General features: G+C 42.1%; 1 protein-coding gene across 2 annotated transcripts in view; it reads right to left on the bottom strand.

Annotated features, from left to right (window-relative positions):
• Window positions 1–11,138: 11,138 nt before the first annotated feature.
• Window positions 11,139–18,952, bottom strand: part of LOC112248816 (ephrin-A5b) — a 118,589-nt gene continuing 110,775 nt past the window's right edge. The window contains exons 3-5 of one of the 2 annotated variants that reach the window (XM_024418144.2): window positions 13,947–14,012; window positions 13,501–13,581; window positions 11,139–11,343 (exon numbers count right to left, since the gene is read on the bottom strand). In XM_024418144.2, coding sequence (XP_024273912.1) covers window positions 11,216–11,343; window positions 13,501–13,581; window positions 13,947–14,012 — 275 coding nt within the window. In that variant the 3' untranslated portion in view covers window positions 11,139–11,215. The remainder of the gene's footprint in view (window positions 11,344–13,500; window positions 13,582–13,946; window positions 14,013–18,952) is intronic. The other variant, XM_024418145.2, reaches the window with a different exon arrangement.

Below are 18,952 nucleotides of genomic sequence, written 5' to 3'. Positions count from 1 at the left end.
TTTCTCTTGTCGTGATGTGTGTTTTGTCCTATATTTATACATATATATATATATATATATATTATATATATATATATATATATATATATATATATATATATATATATATATATATATATATTTTAAAATCCTAGCCCCTGTCCCTGCAGGAGGCCTTTTGCCTTTTGGTAGGCCATACTTTTAAATAATAATTTGATCCTAGCTGACTTGCCTAGTTAAATAAAGGTTCAATAACATAAATTAAAATAAAGACGGATTGTGTATGTGTGCCATTCAGAGGGTGAATGGGCAAGAGAAAAGATTTAAGTGCCTTTGAATGAGGTACTAGCTGCCAGGCGCACCGGTTTCAGTGTGACAAGAACTGCAACGTTGTTGGGTTTGTCACGCTCAACAGTTTCCCGTTTGTATCAAAAATGGTCTACCCACCCAAAGGACATCCAGCCAACTTGCCACAACTGTGGGAGGCATTGGAGTCAACATGGGCCAGCCTCCCTGTAGAATACTTTCAACACCTTGTAGAGTCCATGCCCCGATGAATTGATGCTGTTCTGAGGGCAAAAGGAAGTGCAGCTCAATATTAGGAAGGTGTTCCTAATGTTTTGTACACCCAGTGTATGTAACCATACCGAACGTAACATATCATACTAATTTCAGTGTTCTGGATTTTCGTTTACTACTTTACGTCTAATCTATCAGACCTGTTGAGTTGTTGTGCTTTACACACACACACAGACATGCAAAACTTCTTTCATACCTGCGGTCCACCACCTGGCCTGGACCAGAGCGTCTGTATGATATCATCTGTTCACCTGTGCATCCACTTTCTACTGCCGCCAACTCATACACACAAAGAAGAGTTTACTCACAGATTGCAAATGAAAATGGCCACAAACCCACTGTGGGATAGAGATACTATTCTACTTACTTTGCTTTCAACAACGGTCATATTGTTTTATCAGAGATAATTATTCAACTCCGAGATGCCTGTATAGCATAACAGGCGGTCATGCTAATGAAACCAATCCAATGACACCTGTCATGCTCTACTAAACCCAGATTTGACAGTGTAAATCATGCAATTTGATGCCATAATTGCTTTGTCTCATCAATGTTGAGTCTAGACACTTAGTACTGATCATTTAATTCCCACAAACATTTTGGACGAGGTGTTAAAAACAGTCATTTAGTCATCAAAGCAGGGGAAATCAATGTGTTTTCCACCTAAATCTGTTCTCTCTGCCTGTGTAATTAATTTTGTTACATTTGTCAAATATTTGTTATTTAAAAATATCCATCACCAAGAGGCCCAGTACAAGATAAGTACGTACCTACCTACTGCTAGATGAGACAAGACATCCCACCTCTTTACATGCTGGAATCAGTCAGGTGAACTCATGTATTCAGTAAACACACTTCACAGTGACATTTGATGTCCAGGCAAACATGGAAGTGAACATTTGAATGGTGACCTTTGGCCCTGACCTTCAGGGGGACCCCCAGAGGCGAACACACAGACGCTTAGCAACCAGACCACACCGAACCAGATCCAACAGAAAGGTGAAAGGTCAAATTAGGTGCCACTCATGTAGTGGGAGAGGAATTTAAATAGGGTGCTTGGGGGATTTGAGCGACATGGAGGGGTGTGGGGTAGGGTGTGGATGAGATTGCTGCCTTGTGACACAGCAGAGAAACCCGTGTTAGAGAGAGGGGGGGAGGACATTTGCATGGTCTTTGGGAATATTACACTGCCAGAGGCTTGTTCAGTACAACTGAGAGGGAAACGATTGCTATTTTACTTCTGGTCTTCCCTCCACTGCTTATTCAAGATAAATAAATTAAGGACTGTGGTGTATTAAAACATTTTCTCATTAGATCTGTATTTTTATTCTCAATGTATTTTATATTATCCACCATTTATACTACCATTATTTTAATATAGCGGCATTAGATGAACTATTGTAGAGAATGAGTCAGAAGAATGGGGAGATCCAAACCAAGCAGTCAGGTAATTGAATCGTCCTAACCGACTTTTTCTCATTTTAGATAAAATACGACGTTACTGACAACAAGGGAAGATAATCCATCTGACGACATATTTGGTGAAATTGAAGTTTCAAAGGAAATGGGAAGTAAGAGCTGAGTGAAATATCGCCATGGGAGAAAAGTAATAATTCAATTAAGTCAGATAAAAATTAAGAGTCAGATTAAAGTTATGACAGGCTTTATGAATAATTCAGCTGGCGTTTATTTCCCAGGAAGTCAGCTGTAAAATATATTATTCTTGCCGAGGTCCCCCTTCTCCTGTATACTCTACATTTAATCTTCACCAATATTGATGGATAGCATTATAAAATAAACTAATTAAATCTGAAAAGCAAAATGAATTGTGTCGATATTTCATCCTCTCTGTCTGCATCATTACAGAGCAAGACCCAGACAATTTTTCACCATCAAAATATTAAAAGCATAAATCAAAGGTCATAGGAGGAGAAAAAAAAAACAATATCGGCTTGAAAGTTATTGTTTTAACAGAATGACAAAATCATTAGAATCAAATTTATGACCCAGGGTGGCAGTCCTTTATATTATCTAGTGTCGGTACGTCACTGTAATATCCCATGGCTCTCACTCTCTCTCATCCACTCAGTGGTGCTGTGGCAGAAACTAATCCCATTTCTATCCTTCTCTAACTGTAACTGGAGGGCTCTGTTTAAGGAGATGGGCCTCCTTCCCTCTGGCCCCATTGGCAAATTGGTATTCCGGAATTCCCACAGCCATATCTCACAACTTCCACTCATCCGTTATCGTGGGAGGTAGCTGGCTAGATCTGGATTTGATGGATACTTTTTTGTTAAATACAAAAAAAGGGTTTTATGGTGAAAAAAATGGCACACGTTTTAACTGTGTTCCTACGGTTAGTTGTGAAATGTGTGTTGATCGTTTCCTGTGTCTCTGTGAAGGCTGGCATGGAGTGGTTCATGGGGAAAAGAGGGGTACTGTACAGTGCATTCGGAAAGTATTTAGATCCCTTCCCCTTTTCCACATTTTGTTGCACTGAAAAAAATGTTTCATCAATCTACACACAATAAATACCCCATAATGACAAAGCGATATTTTTTTTGTTGTAAAAAAGAAATACCTTATTTAGATACGTTTTCAGACCCTTTCCTATGAGACTTGAAATTGAGCTCAGGTGCATCCTGTTTCCATTGATCATCCTTAAGTTGATTGGAGTCCAACTGTGGTAAATTCTATTGAGTGGACATGATTTGGAAAGGCACACACCTGTCTTTATAAGGTCCCACAATTGACAGTGCATGTCAGAGCAAAGACCAAGCCATGTGGTCGAAGGAATTGTCTGTAGAGCTCTGAGGCAGGGTTATGTAGATGCACAGATGTGGGGAAGGGTACCAAAACATTTCTGCAGCATTGAAGGTCTCCAAGAACACTGTTGCCTCCATCATTTTTAAATGGAAGAAGTTTGGAACCATTAAGACCTCTTCCTAGAGCTGGCCAAACTGAGCAATCAGGGGAGAAGGGCCTTGGTCAGGGAGTAGACCAAGTACCCGATGGTCACTCTGACAGAGCTCCAGAGTTCCTCTGTGGAGATGGTAGAACCTTCCAGAAGGACAACCATCTCTGGAGCACTTCACCAATCAGGCCTTTATGGTAGAGTGGCCAGACGGAAGCCACTCCTAATTAAAAGGTACAACAGCCCGCTTGGAGTTTAACAAAAGGCCCCTAAAAGACTCGCAGACCATGAGAAACAAGATTCTCTGGTCTGATGAATCCAAGATTGAACTCTTTGGCCTGAATGCCAAGCGTCACATCTGGAGGAAACCTGGCACTATCCCTAAGGTGAATCATGGTAGTGGCAGAATCATGTCGTGAAGATGTTTTTCAGCGTCAGGGACTGGGAGACTAGTCAGGATCGAGGGAAATATGAACGGATCAAAGTACAGAGAGATCATTGATGAAAACCTGCTCCAGAGCTCTCAGGACCTCAAACTGGGGCGAAGGTTCACATTCCAATAGGACAACGACCCTAAGCACACAGCCATGACAACACAGGAGTGGCTTCGGGACAAGTCTCTTAATGTCCTTGAGTGTTTCAGCCAGAGCCTGGACTTGAACCCAATCGAACATCTCTGGAGACACCTGAAAATAGCTGTGCAGTGACACTCCTCATCCAACCTGACAGCGTTTAAGAGGATCTGCAGAGAAGAATGGGAGAAACTCCCCAAACACAGGTGTGCCAAGCTTGTAGCGTCATACCCAAGAAGACTCAAGGCTGTAATCGCTGCCAAAGGTGCTTCAACAAAGTACTGTAAAGGTTTGGAATGCTTGTGTAAATGTAAACATTTAAACCTGTTTTTGCTTTTCAGTTATGGGGTATTGTGTGTAGATTATTGAAGAAACACAATTTAATCAATTTTAGAATAAGTCTGAAACATAACAAAATGTGGAAAAAGTGAAGGTGTCGGAATACTTTCCAAAGGCACTGTATGTGTGAACATTTATCATAATCGAGCTGAAAGAGTGTGGATTCTTACGTGGAAAAATACTGTAAAACAGCTCTCAGCAACTGATTGAAGATTCCTCTACTGGCTTCTACTGGCTTCAAATCTGGTCCTCGAAGCCAGTTTCTTTGCTTTTTAAAATGATTCCCCTGTAATCAGGGAATGATTTAGACCTGGGACACCACGTGGATGCAATTAATTATCAGGTAGAACAGGAAACTAGCAGTAGTCTGACACTCATTAGTGTAAAACTTGAATAATCCTGCTACTGTTGAATAATCCTGCTACTGTATGAAACTACTGTATTTTTTATCTGACACACTTATAGCCTAATCCCTAGGATTACATTTACAAATAAAATCATTCAGTCAAAACATGCACATTCAAGTTTCACTCTTTTATCTATCCTCTGTGTCTGTTCTCTGTTTCTCTGTCGGTCTCTCACTTTCTCTAGCCCTGTTTATATCTGGTTCTAACATGCAACTGTTGTCTTGATCTTATCCACATTCTGATTGTGCCTACATTTATAGACCGGTGTTGATGATTAAAAGACGCATTTTGATTAGATTGTGATCAGATCTTATAAATGTAAACAGACAAGATCAGGTCAAGATCAGGACATGATCAGGACGCATGGTGACTGAAGGTTTAAACAGGGCTTCTGTCTCTCTCTCTCTCTCTCGCTCCTTCCCTCTCTCTATTTGCCCCTCTCATTGATGAACAGGGTCAGTGGTTTGTCACACTGAGAATCCCAACCTTGAATTCACTGTAAGCTACGTTACCCAATATTACTCACTGTGGGATCAAAAAATATAAAAATTGACCCACCCAGAAAAAAACACCTAAATAGCCTGCTGTGTCCTGCAGTTACAGTATTTTATATTCAAACTATGGATTGTTTTAATGAAGAGCTATTCCCATATTCCCCTCTGCATAAACCTCCCTACCTTAAAGCTTGTCACACTGTCTGATTATGATCAGCAGTTAATAGTACACTAGGTACAGTTCTAGACATAAAGCTGTCAGTACACCAGACATAATCAGACACAGTGAAATGTCTGATCTTTACCCAGGCCTACCTATACATCTCTGTAGCCTAATGTGTCTTACGTGCTACGTGGTTAATACACAGTTGAGCCTGTTGAAAAAGAGCAATTAGAACGTTAGAACCCTCTCACACAGCAGACCCAGAGGACTCCACGACTCTAGCCCAATGATACCATAGACTTCTGTTTTCCCTTATAGTCCCAATCACTTACCATCTCCCACTGAAACCCAACTGTTTACATTGCAGATAAAGAATAAGGCTTATAGACTGGAGAAGTGAAATTGCACTAAGCACCAAAGTATTGTTGGGTTCTTAACTTCCAATTGGATTTTCCGTGGGTATTTTACCCTGAAGCCTGGAATGATCTGCACGTGAGTATAATTCCTAGAGATAATGGAGGGTAAATCTAACCAGCGCTGATTGGGTCCTGATGGGGTCCAGCAGAAGGTTATTAGGAGGGCTCATTAGTGTACGACTGAAATGAAAGCAGGTCTTAGGTCTGATTCTGGCACTGACTGACTGGCATTTGACTTCCAACCGGAGTCTTGCACAGTCTACTTTCAAAAGAGGGATTTTTCATTTGGCAGAGAGGGAGAGAGGCTTACTGTCAGCCTTATGGTCAGACAGTTAATTAGCATATATGTGAAGACCGGGGGATACCAAGTGAGTGTGTGAATGGGGGAGGGTATTGGCAGGTTGAAAGAGAGTGTGTGTGTGTGTCCAAAACGGTTTTAATTGTTTAAACTTGGCATATACGGAAGGAGAGATAATGAGCAATAATCGTCTTTAATTGGCAGAGAAATATAATGATTCTAAATGTGTTTGTGAGGTAGTTATTGAGGAGATCCTTGCCAGGTAAAGCTCGACTCAATCTTCTCTCCAATTAGTTGCAATTCCATGTACAATACATCTGTCATGCGGAGTTAATGACGTGCTTCCTTCGACAACCCAACCTACCATGATCATATGAAATGAATTCTGGATAACATGCACACCCCTTATATCAACAAAGCAATGGAAAACAAGAACAGCTACGCAATAACATCAAAGCAATGTATTTCCATTTTATTAATATTATTCATAGTTGCTCAGACACGTGTATATACAAATACAGACCTTTTGATAATTTTTTGTCAGTTTTTCGTTCTTGTTTATATACTGGAAACAAAGCAGGTCGGTCGATACTTCTGCCCCCAAAGAGGATCAGAGGAGAGGGGGAGCAGGGGGTGGGGGTGAGGAGGAGGGGTGGGGGTGAGGAGGAGGGGGTGGGGTGGTTACAAGCACAAGAGGAGTACGCTCAATGGGATTTGATGCACACACAAATGAGTGGTTCTCGACACATGGGGAACGAGAGTAGGTGGAAATGTGCCCTACAGTCTGATCTAAGATCAGTCTAGCCAGTGTTTTAGTGTTTCCCTCTAATGGTTTAGGTTGAGCTAGGGAGAGGGTAAGCTGATCCTAGATCTGTGCCAACGGATAACTTCTACCCAGACCAAGTAGTGACTTAGCTAACATATGTAGTCTGGATGCTAGGCTATGGTGAGGCGGGTGGGGGTTCAAATTCCAAAACAGGGAGAGAGTAAAGGCCCCTGGGTAACCTTTGTGCCGCCAGCACCCACTCCATGGTTGGGGAGGATGGCAGGGGGTGTTGAACACAGATGGTTCTGGCCTAAGGCATGGGAAAACCTATTTGTTGCCAAAGAGAGTTTCCGTGTCTCCCATTCAATGCGGCAATAGAAAAATGAGACACAAACCCTCATGCACATTCTTGTGTAAGATGCATTACGAATACACATACACACACATGCACACAAACTAGTTTGCACAGACAAACCTCTTCCTCACACACAATGATAGAGACTCTCTCTCCCACACACACTGTACACAAAACACACTTACACATTAAACAGGGCATGAATAGTCAGAATGGACAAAACTACAGCTACTTGGTAGAACAGTATAAAGTTACCAGAGGATTGATTCTCAAAGTTAAGGGGAAGAAAACAACAATTATCTCGACTACTAATGAGCGTCTCCCTCTGTAACTCCACCCCCCCTCTATAACGCCACAACAAGCCTGCATTATGTACTGTACATGTCATCTGTTTCTGTAGCCACACAGCTCATCAGCCAGATGACCTCATTTTAATGGGATGCAAAACACACAACATGACAGTGGGGAATAAAAAGGGAGAATCCTACATTTAACAAAGTTCTAAAGAAAAAAAAAACGAAAAAAAAAACATGTTACCATTTTTGTTTTGTTTTTACATGTTTCGTTAACAAGTCCATGCGCATGCCACATATGAAACTGGCAAGATCCTTCCATTAAAAAACCAACCAAAAGTCCAGCCATGGCAAAACTCTGGGTTGACCAACATGCTATCAAACGTTGAAGGCGAAAAAGCACAAACACTGTTAATCTTGTCCACGTCTGTTCTGTTCTCTCTGTCTGTTCTGTGTGGATCCTTGTGACGAAGTGGTGACGGTGGCTGTTGATTGATTGGTTGAAACATAGCTATGTAGCAGGTGAGGCCCCCCCATTGGCTTTAAGTCCAACCAGCTGTACACAGGTACGCACAGGTGCAAAGGTACACACCAGTACTCATGCACAAGTACACACAAGTAAGCACAGATGTGCACAGCTTGTAATTTCTAGGCATTGAAGATCACAGTTCACAATGCACTTTTCATGTGTATACTCCCAAATATCCAGAGATTCTACTGTGTTCATTGTTTTTTTTTTTTTAGAAAAGACATACGAATCAAATTAAAACTTTAATATCAAACACTATTTACATCAAGAGTTTTTGCTAACAATAATCATCATCATAACAATAATAATAGTTTTAACAATGAAGTGTCTATTTTTTTATTTTATTTTTTTATTTTGTCCTCCAGAAAGGTACAAAAACAGTAACTAATCTAACACTACTTGTTATATGGTTGACTACCTCAGGATACACGGTATCCAGTTAACAAGTTGATCCTCATTTCCCAAGTTAACGTGTGTACAGAATAAACCATGGTAATAATAGTAGCAATAATGATAAAGAGTAGTACGGGCAATTATAATAGAATACAATTAAAGCTGGTCTTCCCCAAAAAAAGTGTAGGCTATGACGTTGTTGATGAAAGGCGGCCATCTTGGATTGAACATGGCGCCCATCCCCTGTGGCGTTCTGGTGAAAATTAGTACCTCAATAAATGGCGTCATCTCCTGTTACCCCCCACCCCCAAAAGATGAGCTGCTATTCTACTGTAATAGCATTGTTACCATAGTATGAAAACAAATACGGCCGAAAGCACACACAACCCTTCAGGAGAAGAATATAGAAGGCAGCCGAGAAAAATCAATAACAGAATAAATCAAAACAAATCAAAACATGCCTTGGGGAGAACAGTAGTACTTTAAGCATATGTGTATATGCCATTTTATCTCGTGTTTTTAAAAAGGTTGTATTGGGTGGTTTTTGTTAGGCACTCCAGTCATATATGCAGCTTGTTTCCTCCGTCACATCTCTTTCTTTCTCTCTCCTTCTCTCCTTATTTCTCTCTCCCCCATCTCCTTCACTCACCAGCCCTCTCTAACTGCAAGGTCACTGATGCTCTAAAAAACCCTAGGGTGAAAGGTACACCCAACCCCCCCCGGAGACCCCCCAGGCCTTCCACCATCTATTTTTAATACCAGAACAGAAAAAACTCCATTTACTCCACAACATGGAGTCCGCATTCCTCTCATTTTGAACCTCATTAAAGAGTCACTTAAGCCCGTAACAGTAGGAGCGGTAACTAGGCATGCATCTCTCTCTCTCTGTCTCTCTCTCTCTCTCTGTCTCTCTCGCTCTCGCTCCGTCCTCTGAAAGGAAACCTGTGTCAACACACCTAATTCATGTATCTGTAACAGTGTTTCCATTTTAAATCTCTCCAACTATGTTAATCTACCATCTGAGCCTGTGTGAGTCTAAGGAAGTTGAATGTCATTATAGAACAGTGCAATGTAGAAATACAGGCTAAACAAAACGTGGCCTAAACTGCTCTGCATTCCAACTCGATGTTAAGGGATATTTTCTCTATTAAGATACTTGTTGCGAGTTGATTAAATTTGAATTATACGGTTGTAGAATGAATGTGGTCTGGTCAGTGGAGAACAGGCCGCTTGCTATAATGGACTGTAGCTACGGCGTCTGAGCGCTATTTGACTAATGGCTGCTGAATCTGTGGTTAGAGTTGAAGTTGTGGTTATGCATGAGTGGTAAAGACTTGTGGAAAAATACAGGAGAGCAACACTGTTGATGTCTCCTTAATGGGTATACTGAAGAGCTATGCTCAGAGACAATTCCACATGTGAAGTTTTGCAGCATATCTAAGTGAACTAATGATAAGCAATTGTAGGGGGGAAAAAATATGTGGTAGGGGAGTGGTATTCTGAAAAGGGTGAGAGAGGCACCTTTCTTAGCTGTTGACACAGACCCCAGAGCTAGAGTCACATTCTTCTCTCCACCATTTAACACAGCCTTTCAACAACGCAATATCTCTCCACACTCTGATACGCACATCTCTTTGTTGTAACCACAGATGACATTCAGAACATTAGCAAGAGAAGGCATAGTATGTAAGGAACAACTCTCAAAAATGTATTTTTTTTTATATATAACAAACTGAATCTAAACTGCAATCAGTGAGGGTTCAAGCTTCAAGTTAAGAGTCTTGTTATTATTGACAATGCATCATCTGGCACAAAGGAGCAATTACAGATGAAGTCAATGAATGAAGCACAAAATGACCTGCATGTCTGCCGCTCTTAAATTGAGTAATCGTTCAAATAATTGATGTTTTATTCCAGCGACGGTCCACAAAGTGTTGAACAAAAGTGTTTGATTCGTCTTTTATTTGTGTGCCAAGGCAACGTTTTCTTGACTGGACCAGGCCTTTCTCTACACACACAAGGACGGCAAATGAGAGCAAACCTTCATCAAAGAGGCCAAGGGACTCAACAATAGTTCAACCGACTCAGCTCACTCATTCCCATACCCTCCTACTAAACATGTTCTACACTGTATCTCAACGGATACCTAGGATCCTCCTCTATCTCTAAAACCCAACAAAAAACACACCTATCTACATCCACCTGGTCCCAAGAGAGGTGAATCTGTAAAGACTAGGAGATGTGAGTACTACCCACATCTGCTCCCTTGTTCTCTGTCTACATACGAGCTAAAACCACCATTACGTACTGTGTATTACTGCTTTACAACCTACCAAAAGAGCTACTGCTCAACTGTCAGTGTAAAAGTGTGTGTGTGTAGGTGTGTGTGCCTATTTGCGTATGTGAGCGGTGCAATGGATCAGCATGACGTAAAGTGATGTCAGAAGTCATAGGAAAACAAGAATCACTAAGTGTCAAAAACAAGGATTTGGCATCTTAGTTGACAGTTTTAAGAGGGAAACAGTCTCTCCCGCTTCCAACATCAACTTTTACAAAATCACTGAAGGAGAAAGACCACTTAAATATCTGGAAGAAAATAGAGAGTTTCTTATGAAGCCCACTCTCAATACCCCAACCCCCCTTCTCCCACCCCAGCCTCAGCACTGGGCAGATTCAGGCCTCACAGGGTATAATTCCCATCCAGGACAGGGGGAGGCGCTATAAGGTGAAGAGTGTTGCTAGGCAGATTAGCAGTGCAGCCAGAAGTGGTCTGGCTATCCGCGAGTGTGACGCTGCATTTGTGCCGTCGCTCCTGGAAGGTTCCGCCGACTCGTGACTCGTATCATCTAAGGGAACAAGAGAAGATAGTGAAATGAGCAGAGTTTATCAACACATACACAATGCACAAACATGGCGATGTACGGTGGCTTGTTTTTCTCTATTTTATTTGGAATGCTTATATCTTACAACTAAGAACAAAGTGATGGCTGAAATAACACTAGTACACAATGTGCTGCTGCTACTGCTGCTGTTACACATCAGCCAGCCAGCAAGCTGGCCGCCCACTCTGCTTGGATGAGTCCCATCCTCTAAAGCTCAATGGCATGGTTAAGAGTCTCCCCAGGCTGACTGGCAGTGTTATCAATTTGCAGCCATGGGCCTGTCTAACGGCACACTGAGGGAGCAAGCTAGGCCAATGCAGAGCCACACAGAGCACAGGACGTGCCCCCACACACACTCACAGGTGGGTAACGCAAACAGACAGATAAGAGAGAGAGAGAGAGAGCGAATGGGGTAAGGGGGGTGGGGCTGAGAGAGATAAAGGGAGAGAGGAAGAGGTACATAGGTTGGGGATGGCATTAAGGCAGGCAGCAAGATGGAGGCAGTCTAGGTCTCTGACCTTAATAAATCTAAACGCCAGACTCCCCAAGCTTGTGTGCGTGAGAGAGAGGAGAGAGGAGAGAGAGAGTATGTGCTTGTGTGTGTGTGTGACAGACGAGGTGACAGCTAGTGATAAACCCTGATCACCAGGGTACAGTGAACAGCTTCCATGAATAAATATAGAAAATGTAATATTCTCCAACTCCCAGATGTAAATATACATTTCAGAAAACTGTAATTGCTAATGCGATGACAAATGTGATTCATAAAACTCTGTTTGAAATGACTAATGTGTTGCATTTCGACAGAGGTTTATTTATTCACGGAGTCAGTGTGTATATGTTGTGTCTCCTTGGGGTAATCCAGAGCAGGAATTAGACAGCAATGTGTGTGTGAGAGTGAGAGTGAGTGAGTAAGTGAGTGAGTGAGTGAGTGAGTGAGTGAGTGAGTGAGTGAGTGAGTGAGTGAGTGAGTGAGTGAGTGAGTGAGTGAGTGAGTGAGTGAGTAGTGAGAGAAAATGCAGCTAGCTGACAGATGGTTACAGTACGCATGCATTCTGTCATAATAAAGCCTTGGGTTCTTAGAAGAGTAGAATAGAGTCAATTGAAATGAAGACAGAGTGTAGAAAAGGCCATGGAATCAATAGTCAGGATTTCAATAGACTTCAGCATTAATGGACTCTATTGTGCAAATATTTATTTTTCAATATTGCCTATCATGTTCCTCAGATTGAACATATGTGAAACACAGCTCACGGTTCAATTAAAGCAAACTGGAGGATTACTTTGAATCTAGGATATAAAGCAGCCCCAAACATGATTTGGCTGCAGGCCACCCAATTCTGTTCTTTTTTTCACCATTTTGTCTTTTGAACAATCAGATCACCTCTGAAAAAGATCTGATGTGAAAAGATCTGATGTGATTGGTCAAAATACCAATTAGTGGAAAAAAGGTAAGTTTAGACTGCCTGTCTAAACGCAGCCTCTGTGTTCTGACACAAGTAGCCTATGTTATATGCTGACATGAGACATGAGGAGTTTTACCAGGGACAACTGTGGTGTATGACGTATGACACATGCAAACATAGACCATATCACCAGCAAAATACAACTGGCAACAGCTAGCAGCAACACAACAACGCAGTAGCATGAACATTCTAACATGACAACCATGCTGGGAGAGCATACAGATGTAGGATCTTAATTTGATCCCTTTTTTGTTGCCGAGCAGGAAATACGAACATGTAGTGCATTTCTGTTTTTCTAACGGCTTCTAAAGTTTATAATTTCCACTTTGAAATTTCAGACTTGATTTGCCCTGATGAAAAATGTATTAACCCTGACAAAAACCTTTTCTGTTCCTGCGGGATTATTTTCCAGCTGTAGCATACTGGCTCAAATGAAGAGCCTACATCTGTAGATGGATCAATCAGCGTAGAAAAAGAGAGAAAGAGAGGAAGGGGTGTGTGTGTGTGTGTGTGTGTGTGTGTGTGTGTGTGTGTGTGTGTGTGTGTGTGTGTGTGTGTGTGTGTGTGTGTGTGTGTGTGTGTGTGTGTGTGTGTGTGTGTGCGTGCGTGCAAGGGGGACAGACAGAAGTACATGAATGCAGAAAGCCATACTAACCTCGGGGTTCTAATGAATTGTCTACTTTGTCGTTAACGTCAAAAACACGGTCATGTACGCCTATAGTTTTCACGCAGTTGTCTAGAGATAGAAATAGAGATAATAGATTTCATTAGAGATAATAAGCCAAATAGGTTAGTGACACCCTCCCCCAAACTACCCATCCTTAAAACAAAGATCCCCAAGCCCCAAGCTCATGACAGCATTCACAAGACGTGTGCAATTCATTTCATTCAAATCTTTCATTCTTCCACTTGTCTTTGGATAGAAACAATGGTAGCCACTGCCATAGGTTAACAATATAGGAGCTGTCATGAGATATGAAACTGACATGTTCAACAGAGAGCAAGGAGTCATTCAGAAGGCATATTGAGAGCAGGGAAAATACACCACGAGTGTTAAACAGGCTCCATGTCAACGTTTCTGTTGCAGCTGGAGAGACTTACTTGTTGGTCGGACGAAAACTTTGAGTTTCAGGCATGTTCTTCTTCCGTTCTCGGCGATAGTGGAGGCTGGAAAACAAGGACACAAGAACACAGATAAAGACAATGCTACTCGAGTACATCTTAAAACATTTTCAAACACAATTGTCCTCTTTTCAAGGGACTGCAACATACTGTTCAACACACTATTTTCTGCACCAACAGAGAGCAGAGTTCAATTTAATCTTGCCTTTGTAATATGACTCTGAGCAAGCATCCGGATAGTTAATTGTACTCATGCTGACTGCTAAGTGGATTTGGTAGGTGTTGTCATGGTGCTATTGGACGGAAAGCTTTTTCAGACAGTCAAATCAAATCAAATTTTATTTGTCACATACATGGTTAGCAGATGTTAATGTGAGTGTAGCGAAATGCTTGTGCTTCTAGTTCCGACAACGCAGTAATAACCAACCTAGGTCACTCCAGAGATTGTGTGTGTGTGCGTGTGTTTTTGTTTTACTATCATTGTGGGTACCAGAAGTCCTCACAAGGATAGTGAATAAGGACAAGTGGGGACATTTTGCCTGTCCCCACGAGGAAAAAAGCTATTTTAGGCTTAGGGTTTAGGTTTAGCGTTACAATCAGGGTTATGGTTAGAATTAAAGTCAGGGTTAGGGGTTACGGTTAAGTTTAGGGTTAGGAGTTAGGGTTAGGTATAGTGTTAGGGTTTGGGGTTAAGTTTAGGCTTATGGTTAGTTTAAGAGTTAAGGTTGGGGTTAGATTTAGGGTTAGGGAAAAAAGGATTTGGGATGGGAATCAATTCTTTGGTCCTCAAAAGGATAGTAATACAAAACTGTGTGTGTGGGTGTGTGCGTGTGTATTAGGCTACTGCGGGCAGGATTGCTTTATAAAATAGCCTGTGTGTGTGTGTCGCTGGTTGGCCATCAACACTAACGGCTTGGTAGCTGAGCAGGTGATGTCTCCTGTAAGAGAGGGTCAAACAGGGGTTGTGTGGACTGTGTGTGTGTGTGACAATCACATCCCATCCCTGCCACAGACAATAGTTTAAAATACATTGTGTGTTCTTCATGTCTTAACACCCATGTTGGAAAGAGAACATCTTTACATTGCGCCTCCTATTGTATCACCTTCTTCTACAGAAGAAGACAATCAGATATACTTCTCCTGAGTCTTCATGCCCAGTTCCTTCCGCAACAGCCTCCTTTGTGACTTCCAGTAACGAGTTCTCTGGGCACCATTTTGTGTCATCTGAGCATCATTCCTCAGCAGATGAGATGAAGTCAAGCGTATCCCCGGCCCGCCATTTGGGATTCGGGGTCCGTCATCGCCTCTTCACTGATCCTTACCCTGATCTATTGCTCTCTTTCTTCCTATTTCTATGTCTATCCCGTCCTCTCTAGATGAGGCTCTCTCCTCTCTTGCTGTTTTCCTCTCCTCTTTGAACACACACATGTACACACATTCCCTGGATCCGTCTCATCTATGGTCTATCTAATCATTGGACAAGTCAATGAGCAGAGCAGGCTATTGTCTCTCTGCCGTGTGCTTTACATTGGAACAGGCCTCTTCACACAGCGCTCTGGGCAGCGCTCCGAGCAGCGCTCCGAGCATTTACTCCCTTTTACAAAGACAACAGAATGTGGGGCATTAGGAAAAAAGCAGTCTCCCAAGTCCTCTTATCGTTCTAGCACATAAAAGAGACAGTCTAATAGCAATGGAAAAGAGATGGAGATCTATCCTCTAGGCCACAGCTATATTTCATTCTCTTTTTTTCCCATTTCCCTTCTTCTCCGTCTTAGGTTTTGATGTTCTCCGCTCATCAGATGTGATGTATATATGCACTGGCAAAACCATCTCCCTTAACTTCCTCCTCTCTTTCGCATTATCTCTTGTAGTGTGTGACACCGTTGGCTCGTCTGCTGAATGTAAACGTGTGTGGGAGGAGAGCGGATCTCCAAATGGTGTCTTGCTCACATCAGTTGACACGGAGCCGATGAAGGAGGGATGAAGGAGGGATGAGAGAAAATAAAAAAGCAGTGTCTCAACACGGCGAGCATGGCAGAGGCAGTCAGTGACACATTAATGAAGCTTGGCTACCCTCCCTCGCCTGTTCGGTTGCTCACACACCCCTTTTTCACTCCCCCTCTCGCTCTCAAATACGCACACACGCACACACGCACACACGCACACACGCACAGCGCCCTGCTGAAATCCAAATGTCTTATCATCATCTTTGTGGGTGGAGCCGAGCCAGGGCTATCCACACCAACCACTTAACTCACACTACAGATCAAACGTGATGAGCTTGATGAAAGTGGCAGAATACACTCCATGTGGGAGCCTCTCTTTGCCATCTGTAAGCTATTTGCCACCCACACAAACAGAAAATAATTAAGTGCACGGAAGAGAAAATATGCAGTGCTCTCTGTCCCAATACTGGGGATTACTGTCAATTTACCTCTTTATCTCTCTAACCACTGATATGAAAGGACAGAGTTTCATAATACTCCTTCATCTATCAAGTCCTTTCATAAATAAATCATGTGAAAATGATAGAAAGCCGACAAGGAAAGGAAACTTCTTTGCCGTGGTTTAGTGTTAAATATGCATTCGTTGGGTTTTCATCGTTCGTAAACTACGAAAGGAAGATTTAGCTGCACTGCATTCCTTCAAGCAGCTATCCATTCTTTGGGCTTGATGAGGACCCCTCCGCCCTTAGAGCCCACACCGTCCAGGCCAGAGCCTGTTTATTTTGGATTACCATAAAGGGGAGGGGCAAATTATTGTTCTTGTCAGGCACTAACATCAACACCTGCTATTCTGGTTCCCATCAAGCCCAAGCCCCAGCCATCCATCCATCCATCCACCCAGGCTGATGCCTTTGAAAGGCAGAGGCACTGAAAGGATGCCCCAGAACAGAGGACCAGGTTGGGTTACTCCTCAGAGCGATGTCCCCTGGCTGTTAACGACTGGTCCCCTCAGTACACTGCATAATGCAGGTGCATTAAGGCAAATGGAATGAACCAGAATCCAATTACGCAAGAACAAACAGGTGCGCTCAGGATGGATTAAATGAGATATTGTTTCAATCTCAGCCACGCCGCAATTATAATGTTATCTGGGAAACACATTTCCTTTGGCTTACTTACAATATGAAACATAACAATGGATACAAAATGGCAACATTATGTGTTTGGAAAAGGGAGGGAAATTAAGCTTGTTCGTGAGTTACCTTATTGGGTATTATTATGCAACATTATTATCATTTTTACGAGGTAGTTTCAGTATGTAGCTGAAAAAAATAGTAAAAGCTGTGAGTTAATGAAGCCAGTCAAAGAGGATTTGACAATTATTTTCCATCTGTTTTTTCTCTAAATTCAAAGTCATTTGGGGGCTTTCACAGCCAGTGGACCATAGTCCAGCTTTGATACTTCCAACTCCTCATCATTTCAGATTAGCAAGCACAATGCGGATGATAGGCTTAGAAATCATATAATTATTATTTTGGACAATATTGGAGAGATTAGAAAAGGCAATAACACAATAATTTCAAATGATTGCTTTTATGGTTAGTAATAATGATGGATTACATCTATATAGCTCTTCTTGTCATTATGTCTACTGCAAAGTGCTGTATGATCATACATTCCATCCACCACCTACAGCAGGGTTCCCCAACTGGTGGCCTGCAGTCTGAATTTGGCCCATGGGTGGTTTTATTTGTCCCCCTAAGTTTATTGAGCAGAAAAGAAAACTCATTATTGGACATAAAGACTGTAAAAACACCAGGAAATCAGCTACAAGTGATTTGAATTTTGAAAATCTGTTCCCAAGTATTTCCACGCATAATAGAGAGACGCTTGATCGTAATAGCAACATCGCTTGTATTCACTAAAAAGATCGCTTCGGGTTATTTTTTTATTTTACCTTTATTTAACCAGGCAAGTCAGTTAAGAACAAATTCTTATTTTCAATGACGGCCTAGGAACAGTGGGTTAACTGCCTGTTCAGGGGCAGAACGACAGATTTGTACCTTGTCAGCTCGGGGGTTTGAACTTGCAACCTTCCAGTTACTAGTCCAACGCTCTAACTAGGCTACCATGCCGCCCCAGGAAACTATGCAGTATTTTGTTTTTTTATGTATTATTTCTTACATTGTTACCCCAGGAAATGTTAAGTCTTATTACATACAGCCGTGAAGAACTATTGGATATAAGAGTAACGTCAACTTACCAACATTACGACCAGGAATATGACTTTCCCGAATCGGATCCTCTGATTGGACAACCAGCCAGGACAATGGATCAGATCCCCAGTAGACAACCCAAAACAACGGCGCCACAGAAGGGGCAGACGGAGCGGTCTTCTGGTCAGGCTCCGTAGACGGGCACATCGCTCACCGCTCCCGAGTATACTATTCGCCAATGTCCAGTCTCTTGACAACAAGGTAGACATAATTTGAGTAAGGGTTGCCTTCCAGAGAGACATCAGAGATTGTAGCATTCTCTGTTTCATGGATACATGGCTCACTCAGGATATGTTATCGGAGCCGGTACAGCCACCCAGTTTCTTCACGCATCGTGCCAACAGAAACAAACATCTCTCTGCTAAGAAGAAGGGCGGGGTGTATGCCTTATGATTAACGAGTCGTGGTGTGATCATAACAACATACAGGAACTCACCTGACCTAGAATTCCTTACAATCAAATGCTGACTGCATTATCTACCAAGAGAATTGTCTTGGATTATAATCACAGAAATGTATATCCCCCCTCCCCCAAGCAGACACCTTGACTGTCCTGAAAGAACTTCATTGGACTCCATGTAAACCATATATCCTGATGCTGCATTTATTGTAGCTGGGGATTTTAACAAAGCTAATCTGAAAACAAGGCTCCCTAAATTTTATCAGCATATCGAATGCGTGACCCGGGCTGGCAGCATTCTGGATCATTGCTACTCTTACTTCCGCGATGCAAACAAAGTCCTCCCTCACCCTCCTTTTGGCA

This window comes from Oncorhynchus tshawytscha, linkage group LG04 (genome assembly GCF_018296145.1).
Source record: "Oncorhynchus tshawytscha isolate Ot180627B linkage group LG04, Otsh_v2.0, whole genome shotgun sequence".
Classification (NCBI taxonomy): Eukaryota; Metazoa; Chordata; class Actinopteri; order Salmoniformes; family Salmonidae; genus Oncorhynchus; species Oncorhynchus tshawytscha.
This window is presented reverse-complemented; position numbering and strand designations above follow the sequence as displayed.